The 12,500-nt window shown below is 47.7% G+C and overlaps 1 protein-coding gene and 1 long non-coding RNA gene across 8 annotated transcripts in view; both read left to right on the plus strand.

Moving 5' to 3' along the window:
* LOC121306017 overlaps nt 1-6,485 on the plus strand; it is a 6,605-nt gene extending 120 nt beyond the window's left edge. The window contains exons 1-3 of the long non-coding RNA XR_005948135.1: nt 1-131; nt 6,032-6,116; nt 6,362-6,485. The exon at nt 1-131 is cut by the window's left edge and continues 120 nt beyond it. This is a non-coding gene — a long non-coding RNA (uncharacterized LOC121306017). The remainder of the gene's footprint in view (nt 132-6,031; nt 6,117-6,361) is intronic.
* Nucleotides 6,486-10,291: 3,806 nt separating this feature from the next.
* The window catches only part of LOC121305956 (pleckstrin homology domain-containing family A member 7-like), a 4,616-nt gene continuing 2,407 nt past the window's right edge, over nt 10,292-12,500 (plus strand). For 4 of the 7 annotated variants that reach the window (XM_041237663.1, XM_041237664.1, XM_041237666.1 and 1 more), the window contains exons 1-4: nt 10,295-10,503; nt 11,377-11,616; nt 11,778-12,189; nt 12,468-12,500. The exon at nt 12,468-12,500 is cut by the window's right edge and continues 27 nt beyond it. In XM_041237663.1, the coding sequence (XP_041093597.1) occupies nt 10,319-10,503; nt 11,377-11,616; nt 11,778-12,189; nt 12,468-12,500 (870 nt within the window). In that variant the 5' untranslated portion in view covers nt 10,295-10,318. Of the gene's footprint in view, nt 10,504-11,376; nt 11,617-11,777; nt 12,190-12,467 lie in introns of all 7 variants that reach the window. The other 3 variants (XM_041237665.1, XM_041237669.1, XM_041237670.1) reach the window with 1 other exon arrangement.

The raw sequence follows: 12,500 nt of genomic DNA on the forward strand, positions 1-12,500 counted from the left end.
CTTATTAAAAGGTGTCCCGTCTTTCGAAGGAGAGAAAGAACGATGGAGTGATCGGGAGAGAGGAAGGAGTGCCTGAACAGAGGGATAGAGAAAGAGAGAGACTTTCAAATCGCTTTCCCAGAGAAGTGAAGGTAAGATTATTATTATTATTATTATTATATTATTATTATTATTATATTATTTTAAATAGGTGTTCTTTCTGTACTCTCAACTGTCTCAGGACTGTCTGTCCATACTTTGTTGTCATAGGGCTTGCAAAAGCATTGCTCCATTTATTCTATCTGAATTGTAGCACTCAATTCTCTCACAGACTTCAAACCCTTTACTTATCCTAAGTGAGTGTTCTACGTTGTATTATGTTCTCTTCACTTCCCCCTTATAATAAATTTGTGTTGTCTTGATGTCTGTGTCTAATAATATAATAGATGTTAATAATGTATAATCCCCAGGCAGGAAATATCCTGGTTTGTCCACAGCACAGCACAGGCAAAGCTCCTAGTCCCAGCAACCAGCTACCTCAATAGCCGCGCAGCCCTGTACTGTTAGGGACCCCTCGTAACTTTTGGTTCTCTGTCTGTCGTGTCAGTCAGGGGGTCTTGTTTATCAGTGTTATTACATATCGCATTTTTGCTAATACATAACATATAGCCCTGGGGTAATAGTCAGCACACAGTCAACTCGGACCAGGCACAAGTAGGTCTTTAATAATATTGTCGCAATATGGGCAGCTCGAAGCGGAGAGCCCGGCACCAGTGTCTGTTGATACGGGTCGGTGTAGACCCGGGGCACAGTGTCGCAGGTTTCAACGGTTTAACGGTAGCGTGACATGACACTTGCTCTGGGGAGTCACGGACAACAGTGCGGAATCACAAAGTCCAGGTCCCAAAAACATAGTACACCAATATGCGAAATAACGGGAGCGTTAACGGGTCGTGTCGTGAGACGGGTCGTGTTCGCGTTACGGTCAGTGCACTATACTTTATATAGACACCTCAGTGCTGGGCAGCTGCTGTAGTTCTGTCCAGGGTTTTGTATCAGTGTTATACAGCTTCGCATTGCCCTGGGCACAGCACAGCACAGCCAGGCTCTTCCCAACACACAGCGGGCAATGCCAGCGCACTGTACTGTATAGAGACCCCTCAGTGCTGGGCAGCTGCTGTAGTTCAGTCCAGGGTTTTGTATCAGTGTTATACAGCTTCTCGCATTGCCCTGGGCACAGCACAGCACAGCCAGGCTCTGCCCAGCACACAGCGGGCAATGCCAGCGCACTGTACTGTATAGAGACCCCTCAGTGCTGGGCAGCTGCTGTAGTTCAGTCCAGGGTTTTGTATCAGTGTTATACAGCTTCGCATTGCCCTGGGCACAGCACAGCACAGCCAGGCTCTGCCCAGCACACAGCGGGCAATGCCAGCGCACTATACTGTATAGAGACCCCTCAGTGCTGGGCAGCTGCTGTAGTTCAGTCCAGGGTTTTGTATCAGTGTTATACAGCGCGATGCCGGAACAGTCTGCACAGCACGTGTCACGACATCAAAAAAGGTCTGACCAGGGTCACCAGCTGGGCAGTATATGCCAGGCGCACTTGTACTGTATAGAGACCCCTCAGTGTTGGGTCGCTGTACTGGTAGTTTCAGTCCAGGGTTTTGTATCGTGTTATAAGTTCGCATTGCCCTGGGAAGGCACAGCAACAGCCAGGCTATGCCCAGACTGAGAAACTGCGAGGCTCGCGACCGTAATGTCTATTCGTAGGGAACTTTTGAAGCCCTAGAGTGCATGACAGTAGCCGGAAAATTTCGGGCATCACGGACAGGCCCAAACTTTGATCCGTCGGCCTTTTTACATTGCCCTCCGCACAGCACAGCCAGGCTCTGCCCATTGCGGCTTCAAGACCTCCGTCCTCTCTGTCTCTCTCCTCCGAGATGATTCAGATAGCCGGAATTTTCGGGATCACGTGACAGGCCCACATTCCGCGGCCTTTTCACCTTTTGAACTACCAAATGAATACGCTATTGTTCTCTCTCTCTCTCTCCTCTCCTCTCTCTCTCTCTCTCTCTCTCTCTCTCGCTCCTTCACACGGAGAAGCTCAGTGATACTGTTAATAAAGATAGTAAGAGGTGAGAGAATGGATTTTAAAGATGGTCAGCGCTCCTTTAAAGGGAGGGGCCAGTGATCCTGTTAATAAAGCTAATAAGAGGTGAGAGAATGGATTTTAAAGATGGTCAGCGCTCCTTTAAAGGGAGGGGCCAGTGATCCTGTTAATAAAGCTAATAAGAGGTGAGAGAATGGATTTTAAAGATGGTCAGCGCTCCTTTAAAGGGAGGGGTCAGTGATCCTGTTAATAAAGCTAATAAGAGGTGAGAGAATGGATTTTAAAGATGGGCAGCGCTCCTTTAAAGGGAGGGGCCGGTGATCCTGTTAATAAAGCTAATAAGAGGTGAGAGAATGGATTTTTAAAGATGGTCAGCGCTCCTTTAAAGGGAGGGGCCGGTGATCCTGTTAATAAAGCTAATAAGAGGTGAGAGAATGGATTTTAAAGATGGTCAGCGCTCCTTTAAAGGGAGGGGCCAGTGATCAGTGATCATGTTAATAAAGCTAATAAGAGGTGAGAGAATGGATTTTAAATGAATAAATACTGGTCAGCGCTCCTGTAAAGGGAGGGGTCAGTGATCCTGTTAATAAAGCTAATAAGAGGTGAGAGAATGGATTTTAAAGATGGTCAGCGCTCCTTTAAAGGGAGGGGCCAGTGATCCTGTTAATAAAGCTAATAAGAGGTGAGAGAATGGATTTTAAAGATGGTCAGCGCTCCTTTAAAGGGAGGGGTCAGTGATCCTGTTAATAAAGCTAATAAGAGGTGAGAGAATGGATTTTAAAGATGGTCAGCGCTCCTTTAAAGGGAGGGGCCAGTGATCATGTTAATAAAGCTAATAAGAGGTGAGAGAATGGATTTTAAAGATGGTCAGCGCTCCTTTTAAAGGGAGGGGCCAGTGATCCTGTTAATAAAGCTAATAAGAGGTGAGAGAATGGATTTTAAAGATGGTCAGCGCTCCTTTAAAGGGAGGGGCCAGTGATCCTGTTAATAAAGCTAATAAGAGGTGAGAGAATGGATTTTAAAGATGATCAGCGCTCCTTTAAAGGGAGGGGTCAGTGATCCTGTTAATAAAGCTAATAAGAGGTGAGAGAATGGATTTTAAAGATGGTCAGCGCTCTCTTTAAAGGGAGGGGTCAGTGATCCTGTTAATAAAGCTAATAAGAGGTGAGAGAATGGATTTTAAAGATGGTCAGCACTCCTTTAAAGGGAGGGGTCAGTGATACTGTTAATAAAGCTAATAAGAGGTGTTGAGAATGGATTTTAAATATGGTTAAGCGCTCCTTTAAAGGGAGGGGTCAGTGATCCTGTTAATAAAGCTAATAAGAGGTGAGAAATATATGTATATTTTCCTTAAAAAAATGAACTTAGTCCATTTATGGAACAGAAATTTCCTGTTCCCATTTTCAGCGTCAATTAGTTAAAGAGCTTATTCTCCACTGGTTCTCTTTTACACCTAGAAAATTTCTTGATGCGTGAGGCAAAAAAATTTGAGGGTGTTGGGACAACTCTTTCAATCCAGGAGAGTATTACCATATATAGGATGAAATAAATAAATAACATAAATAAAATAAGTATTAATTTCAAAGGGGCAGTTTAATTCGTTAAGGAAGACACGAAGCGGAGGGAGGGGAGGAAGGAGAGAAATCTATAATGGTCTCCAAAGTTTAAGTGTCCTTAAACTGTTTCGACCTCTCTGGCTGCGGGAGTACCGGGAGACATCCCTCTCTCCAAATCAAATTCACAACGCCCCCCCCCCCCCACAGTCTTTTGTTCTCTATTTGTGGAGACCCCTTCGCTTTCTTTACTACGGTGTTCCTGTGTCACCTCGGGTCAGGTACAGTTAGGGTTCAGTAAGACGAGGTCATAAGTCATTCACTAAAGGTTTTTGTGGGTGTGGGGGGGGGGGGGGGGGGGGGGGGGGGGGGGGGGGAGGGGGGGTTTTTGGGGAGGGGGGAGGAGGGGGGGGCATCTCCTCTTCCAGACGGCTTCAAAACAAGGTACACGCCCCCTGCTATATCCATGTACATGTAAGGAGAGAGGGAGTGGTTGTTTGAGTTGTGGAGTTGTCTATAACCTTCTTTGCCCATACTCTTTCTGTCGAGGACTCTTCTCAAACAGGAAATGCCGCGATTTCCCTATCTTATCCACGGTGGAAAGGTCTCCTCACTCCATTTCCGACCTCTCGATGCTCTTATCTCCGTCACATCGGATCTGGTTTACCCAGCTCTGGCAAAACGGGGGTGGGCGAGAGATTACTGTTGTCTTATTACAGAGAAGTGAGGGAGGAAGAAGTATCTAGTAGGTACGACTTTATCGACGACTTTATCATCTACAAAAGGGGAACAATTGCTAGTTATAACCTCTATGATAAGTGGGGTCGTTATAGGAACGTTATCTCAGGGTCACCTTTCCCGAAGATTTATCATATTGAATTGCACCCCCTCTATATAGAATGAACTCCCTCAGTTTCATATAGTCCAGTGAAAGCTGCTGAAGAATGTTCCCTTGTTATCATATTGAATTGCACCCCCTCTATATAGAATGAACTCCCTCAGCTTCATAGAGTCCAGTGAAAGCTGCTGAATAATGTTCCCTTGTTCTCATATTGAATTGCACCCCCTCTATATAGAATGAACTCCCTCAGCTTCATAGAGTCCAGTGAAAGCTGCTGAATAATGTTCCCTTGTTAACATATTGAATTGCACCCCCTCTATATAGAATGAACTCCCTCAGCTTCATAGAGTCCAGTGAAAGCTGCTGAATAATGTTCCCTTGTTAACATATTGAATTGCACCCCCTCTATATAGAATGAACTCCCTCAGCTTCATAGAGTCCAGTGAAAGCTGCTGAATAATGTTCCCTTGTTAACATATTGAATTGCACCCCCTCTATATAGAATGAACTCCCTCAGCTTCATAGAGTCCAGTGAAAGCTGCTGAATAATGTTCCCTTGTTATCATATTGAATTGCACCCCCTCTATATAGAATGAACTCCCTCAGCTTCATAGAGTCCAGTGAAAGCTGCTGAATAATGTTCCCTTGTTAACATATTGAATTGCACCCCCTCTATATAGAATGAACTCACTCAGCTTCATAGAGTCCAGTGAAAGCTGCTGAATAATGTTCCCTTGTTAACATATTGAATTGCACCCCCTCTATATAGAATGAACTCCCTCAGCTTCATAGAGTCCAGTGAAAGCTGCTGAATAATGTTCCCTTGTTAACATATTGAATTGCACCCCCTCTATATAGAATAAACTCCCTCAGCTTCATAGAGTCCAGTGAAAGCTGCTGAATAATGTTCCCTTGTTCTCATATTGAATTGCACCCCCTCTATATAGAATGAACTCCCTCAGCTTCATAGAGTCCAGTGAAAGCTGCTGAATAATGTTCCCTTGTTAACATATTGAATTGCACCCCCTCTATATAGAATGAACTCCCTCAGCTTCATAGAGTCCAGTGAAAGCTGCTGAATAATGTTCCCTTGTTATCATATTGAATTGCACCCCCTCTATATAGAATGAACTCCCTCAGCTTCATAGAGTCCAGTGAAAGCTGCTGAATAATGTTCCCTTGTTAACATATTGAATTGCACCCCCTCTATATAGAATGAACTCCCTCAGCTTCATAGAGTCCAGTGAAAGCTGCTGAATAATGTTCCCTTGTTATCATATTGAATTGCACCCCCTCTATATAGAATGAACTCCCTCAGCTTCATAGAGTCCAGTGAAAGCTGCTGAATAATGTTCCCTTGTTATCATATTGAATTGCACCCCCTCTATATAGAATGAACTCCCTCAGCTTCATAGAGTCCAGTGAAAGCTGCTGAATAATGTTCCCTTGTTATCATATTGAATTGCACCCCCTCTATATAGAATGAACTCCCTCAGCTTCACAGAGTCCAGTGAAAGCTGTTCACTGGTGTGTTTGTTCTGGTTTCAGGATGGCTGAGGTTCAGCGTCCTAGGAGTGCGCTGAGTCAGGCGTCCAGCGTTGGGACGGTCTCATCCATGACCCTGGGTTCAAAGGTCAGTGGTTAGAGAAAGGACACGAGAGGGGAGGGGAGAGGAAGGAGAGCCTCTCTCTAATGTCTCTCTCTGTCTCCTCTCTCTACTGTCTCCTCTACTGTCTCTCTCTGTCTCCTCTCTCTGGCTGTCTCTCTCTGTCTCCTCTCTCTACTGTCTCTGTCTTCTCTCTCTACTGTCTCTCTCTGTCTTCTCTCTCTACTGTCTCTCCTCTCTCTACTGTATCTCTCTGTCTCCTCTGTCCTCAGGGCTCAGGTTCCAAGCTGCACAGTTTTGGAAAGAGGGGACAGTCCATCAGGAGAGACCCCAACTCCGCGGTCGTGATTCGAGGCTGGCTGTTCAAACAGGTACCCAGCCCCCGTCTGCCAGAGAGAGAGAGAAAGGGAGAGGGGGTGTGTGAGTCTGTGAGTCTGTCTATAATATTTACACACAAAGCAATCTTTCTATAATCTTTCTCCTCTCTCCTCTCTCTCTCCTCTCCTCTCTCTCCTCTCTCCTCTCTCTCTCTCTCTCTCCTCTCTCTCTCCTCTCTCTCTCCTCTCTCTCCTCTCCTCTCTCTCTCTCCTCTCTCTCTCTCTCTCTCTCTCTGCGATGCTCTCTGGCTGTTCTAAACACCCTATCTCTTACTCGATAACAGACAGATGTAGACAGCAGGGTCGAAAATTCTGGGAGAGAAAACCGTTCTGTTTGAAGCCAAATTACTGTCTTTCTCTACTAGCGGTTATTGAGGATAGGAATAGAAGCTACTATCTATCTAATCTATTCAGATCTATAGATCTATCTAGAAGATCTTCTCTCTTCTCAGATTCTAATCTCTCTCTCTCTCACTTCTCTCTCTCTCTCTCTCTCCTCTCTCTCTCTCTTCTCTCTCTCTCTCCCTCTCTCCCCTCTATCTCCTCCTCTCTCTCTCTCTCCCTCTCTCTCTCTCTCTCCTCGTCTCTCTCTCTCTCTCTCTCTCTCTCTCTCTCTCTCTCTCCTCTCTCTCTCTCTCAGATAGACCTACAGTCCGTCAAGCTAACTGAGAGAGAGAGAGAGACCTCTCGTCTCTCTCTCCCTCTCCTCCTCCTCTCTCTCTCTTTTACTAGCAACGCGTGATCAAAAACAGAATGACTAAGGAGGACAGTACCGAGTCGCTAATGCACAGACTTCAGGCGTGAAGTCCTATCTATCATCACATTCGAGGACAGTCACACTGAGCGTCAGTGACGAGAGAGAGGCAAAGAGTCAACTGTGAGCAAGTCGTCACCGCTAATGAGAAGAGGCAGAGACAGAGGCCGAGACAACACAGCGCGACATGCTAATGAGAGAGAGGAGAGAGAACACACCACAGCGTCCACTGCTAATGAGTCACACGCGTCACTGCTAATGAGAGAGAGAGAGAGAATGACACACAGCGTCACTGCTAATGAGAGAGAGAGAGAGACACACACAGCGTCACTGCTAATGAGAGAGAGAGAGACACACACAGCGTCACCGCTAATGAGAGAGAGAGAGACACACACAGCGTCACTGCTAATGAGAGAGAGAGAGACACACACAGCGTCACTGCTAATGAGAGAGAGAGACACACACAGCGTCACTGCTAAGAGAGAGAGGACTGCTAATGACAGAGAGACCAGTAGTGAACAGGGCAGTGTGGCAGCATGAGAGAAGGACCACAGAGGATCCAGAGAGAGGAGACAGAAGAGTCACACTAGCCTCAATGCACAGAACAGCGAGGCAGAGCTGAGAGGACACACAAGCATCACTGCTAATGAGAGAGAGAGAGAGGAGACACACACAGCACACTGCTAATGAGAGAGAGGCCAGCAGAGACAACACACAGCGTCACCGCTAATGAGAGCGAGATGAGAGAGACACAGCAACAGCTGTAATGACTGCTAATGAGAGAGACACACACACACTACACACACAGCGTCACTGCTAATGAGAGAGAGAGAGAGACACACACAGCGTCACCGCTAATGAGAGAGAGACAGAGACACACACAGCGTCACTGCTAATGAGAGAGAGAGAGACCGCTACACACACAGCGTCACTGCTAATGAGAGAGAGAGAGAGACACACACACAGCGTCACTGCTAATGAGAGAGAGGCACAGAGACACACACAGCGTCACTGCTAATGAGAGAGAGCACAGAGACACACACAGCGTCACCGCTAATGAGAGAGAGAGAGACACACACAGCGTCACTGCTAATGAGAGAGAGAGAGACAGAGACACGAGACACACACAGCGTCACCGCTAATGAGAGAGAGAGAGACACACACAGCGTCACTGCACACACAGCGTCACTGCTAATGAGAGAGAGAGAGACACACACAGCGTCACCGCTAATGAGAGAGAGAGACAGAGACACACACAGCGTCACCGCTAATGAGAGAGAGAGAGAGACACACACAGCGTCACTGCTAATGAGAGAGAGAGAGACACACACAGCGTCACTGCGTAATGAGAGAGAGAGAGACACACACAGCGTCACTGCTAATGAGAGAGAGAGAGAGACACACACAGCGTCACTGCTAATGAGAGAGAGACACACACAGCGTCACCGCTAATGAGAGAGAGAGAGACACACACAGCGTCACTGCTAATGAGAGAGAGGCACAGAGACACACACAGCGTCACCGCTAATGAGAGAGAGAGACACACACAGCGTCACTGCTAATGAGAGAGAGGCACAGAGACACACACAGCGTCACCGCTAATGAGAGAGAGAGAGACACACACAGCGTCACTGCTAATGAGAGAGAGGCACAGAGACACACACAGCGTCACCGCTAATGAGAGAGAGAGAGACACACAGCGTCACCGCTAATGAGAGAGAGAGAGACACACACAGCGTCACCGCTAATGAGAGAGAGAGAGACACACACAGCGTCACTGCTAATGAGAGAGAGAGAGAGAGACACACACAGCGTCACTGCTAATGAGAGAGAGAGACACACACAGCGTCACTGCTAATGACACACACAGCGTCACCGCTAATGAGAGAGAGAGAGACACACACAGCGTCACTGCTAATGAGAGAGAGAGAGACACACACAGCGTCACTGCTAATGAGAGAGAGAGAGACACACACAGCGTCACTGCTAATGAGAGAGAGAGAGACACACACAGCGTCACCGCTAATGAGAGAGAGAGAGAGACACACACAGCGTCACTGCTAATGAGAGAGAGAGAGAGACACACACAGCGTCACCGCTAATGAGAGAGAGAGAGAGACACACACAGCGTCACTGCTAATGAGAGAGAGAGAGAGACACACACAGCGTCACTGCTAATGAGAGAGAGAGAGACACACACAGCGTCACTGCTAATGAGAGAGAGGCAGAGAGACACACACAGCGTCACCGCTAATGAGAGAGAGAGAGACACACACAGCGTCACCGCTAATGAGAGAGAGAGAGACACACACAGCGTCACTGCTAATGAGAGAGAGAGACACACACAGCACAGCTAATCACACACAGCGTCACCGCTAATGAGAGAGAGGCACAGAGACACACACAGCGTCACTGCTAATGAGAGAGAGAGAGAGACACACACAGCGTCACCGCTAATGAGAGAGAGAGAGAGACACACACAGCGTCACTGCTAATGAGAGAGAGAGACAGACACACACAGCGTCACCGCTAATGAGAGAGAGAGACACAGACACACACAGCGTCACCGCTAATGAGAGAGAGACAGACACACACAGCGTCACACACACACAGCGTCACTGCTAATGAGAGAGAGAGAGAGACACACACAGCGTCACCGCTAATGAGAGAGAGGCACAGAGACACACACAGCGTCACTGCTAATGAGAGAGAGAGAGACACACACAGCGTCACTGCTAATGAGAGAGAGAGAGACACACAGCGTCACAATGAGAGAGAGAGAGACACACACAGCGTCACTGCTAATGAGAGAGAGGCACAGAGACACACACAGCGTCACTGCTAATGAGAGAGAGAGAGACACACACAGCGTCACTGCTAATGAGAGAGAGAGAGACACACACAGCGTCACCGCTAATGAGAGAGAGAGAGACACACACAGCGTCACTGCTAATGAGAGAGAGAGAGACACACACAGCGTCACTGCTAATGAGAGAGAGAGAGACACACACAGCGTCACTGCTAATGAGAGAGAGAGACACACACAGCGTCACCGCTAATGAGAGAGAGGCACAGAGACACAAACAGCGTCACTGCTAATGAGGGACAGTTGGGAGCAGCATACCGGATTGTCACTGTGGTCGGTCTCCACGCAGGCAGAGCATTATGGGATGCGGACCTATTTCTTCAGCGCTGACACTCAGGAGGACATGGCTGGCTGGGTTCGAGCTCTGAGCCAGTGCGCCAACGTGGAGACAGAGTCGCCAGTCATCGCACTGAACAAGTAAGTGAAACACAGAGATCAATACACTGCAATAGAGATCAATACACAGAGATCAATACACTGTAACACAGAGATCAATACACAGAGATCAATACACTGTAATAGAGATGAATACACAGAGATCAATACACTGTAACACAGAGATCAATACACAGAGATCAATACACTATAACACAGAGATCAATATAAAGAGATCAATACACTGTAATAGAGATGAATACACAGAGATCAATACACTGTAACACAGAGATCAATACACAGAGATCAATACACTATAACACAGAGATCAATATACAGAGATCAATACACTGTAATAGAGATGAATACACAGAGATCAATACGCTGTAACACAGAGATCAATACACTATAATAGAGATCAATACACTATAATACAGAGATACAATACACAGAGATCAATACACTCCTAACAGCAGATAGAGATCAATCCACAGGGCTGGGAATCAACTCCTAGCAGATCCAGTCCAGGTTTCACTGTGAGATCCACAGGGCTGGGAATCAGACTCCTATTGCACAGCAGAGATCCACAGGGCTGGGAATCCAGGGCTGGGAATCAGACTTCTATTGCACAGCAGTGTGATCCAGTCCAGGTTTCACTGTGAGATCCACAGGGCTGGGAATCAGACTCCTATTGCACAGCAGTGTGATCCAGTCCAGGTTTCACTCAAACAGACTCCTATTGCACAGCAGTGTGATCCAGTCCAGGTTTCACTCCTCTCTCTCTCCTCTCTCTCTCTCTCTCTCTCTCTCTCTCTCTCTCTCTCTCTCTCTCTCTCTCTCTCTCTCTTCCTCTCTCTCTCTCCTCTCTCTCTCCTCTCTCCTCTCTCCTCTCCTCTCTCTCTCTCTCTCTCTCAGACGCTGTTCAAGTTTTGAAGATTTCACTCAGTTGAAGTGCAGTTCTGACTCTCTAGAGCTGCCTGCACCCACCTCTCCCACGGATGGTTCAGCCCAGCCTCGCCCTGCAGACAACGCAGCCCGGATTGAACCAACTCCCAGAGCGAGAGAGAAGGGGGGAGCCGGCCCCAGAGAAGAGTGGCTTCAGAACTCAAATCCGATTTCAATGAATAAACCGTCAGAGAGAAGGGAGAAGCAGAGGCATGCATTTCAAATTTTAATTCTCTACAAAGTATTTTAAATGTGAAAAATAAATAAAACAATGAGCTGTTCAAATTATTTGATCACTACACAGCTCTCAAATGTGGAGTTTGAAAAGAGACACCTACTTTCATTTTAACTCCGCCCTCTTTCCCCAACAGCCAATCGCAAGCCACACCCCCGCCAGCTGGCGTGGAAACCCCGCCCACAACTCCCAGAATCCCTTGCGAGCCCAACGGGAGGCGTGTCTACAAGGACAGGAGGGAGGATCCTGCTCCAGCCGCTGGCCAATGGGATCGCGTTTCTACAGCAGAGACCCCTCCCCTTTCAGTCCGAACCTTGGGGTCGCGACCTGTGACCCCCAGAGGTCACCTGGCGACTCGACCTCACACTCCGGTCGGCAGGGTTGACATCCGACCCCACGGTGACCCCAGCTTGTCCCCTGGGCCACCTGTGACCTCCGGATTGGGGTCGTCGCCTCCTTCCCCACTGCCGGGTTCGTCTAGCGGTCAAGAGGTCGGCCACGCCTCCTCCTCAACGTCCAATCAGGAGAGGAGGCAAGCCCCTCACCGGGTGAGTGATGTCACAGCATTGAAAGAGTTAATTGTAATTTGAGAACTACAGCTCCCAGCATCCCTCGCCAGGGCCCGCGGGTGCAGAGGCATGCTGGGAGCTGTAGTCCTGTAGCCAGGGCTGGATTTGTGTGTCAAAGCAGTTTCTAAATGGATGGATGAGTCTCTTCGGCCCGCTGTTGTTTTTCGGAGGTCCGGTCAGCGAATCAGAAACGGCTCAGGGATAGATTTCTGCCGGGTGATTGTGTTTCGTTTCTTGTTGTTTATTTTCTCGTTCAGCCCATCCCCTGCTTCGCCTCGTCCCAGCATCCC

The sequence above is a fragment of the Polyodon spathula genome, chromosome 45 (genome assembly GCF_017654505.1).
Source record: "Polyodon spathula isolate WHYD16114869_AA chromosome 45, ASM1765450v1, whole genome shotgun sequence".
NCBI classification, from domain to species: Eukaryota; Metazoa; Chordata; class Actinopteri; order Acipenseriformes; family Polyodontidae; genus Polyodon; species Polyodon spathula.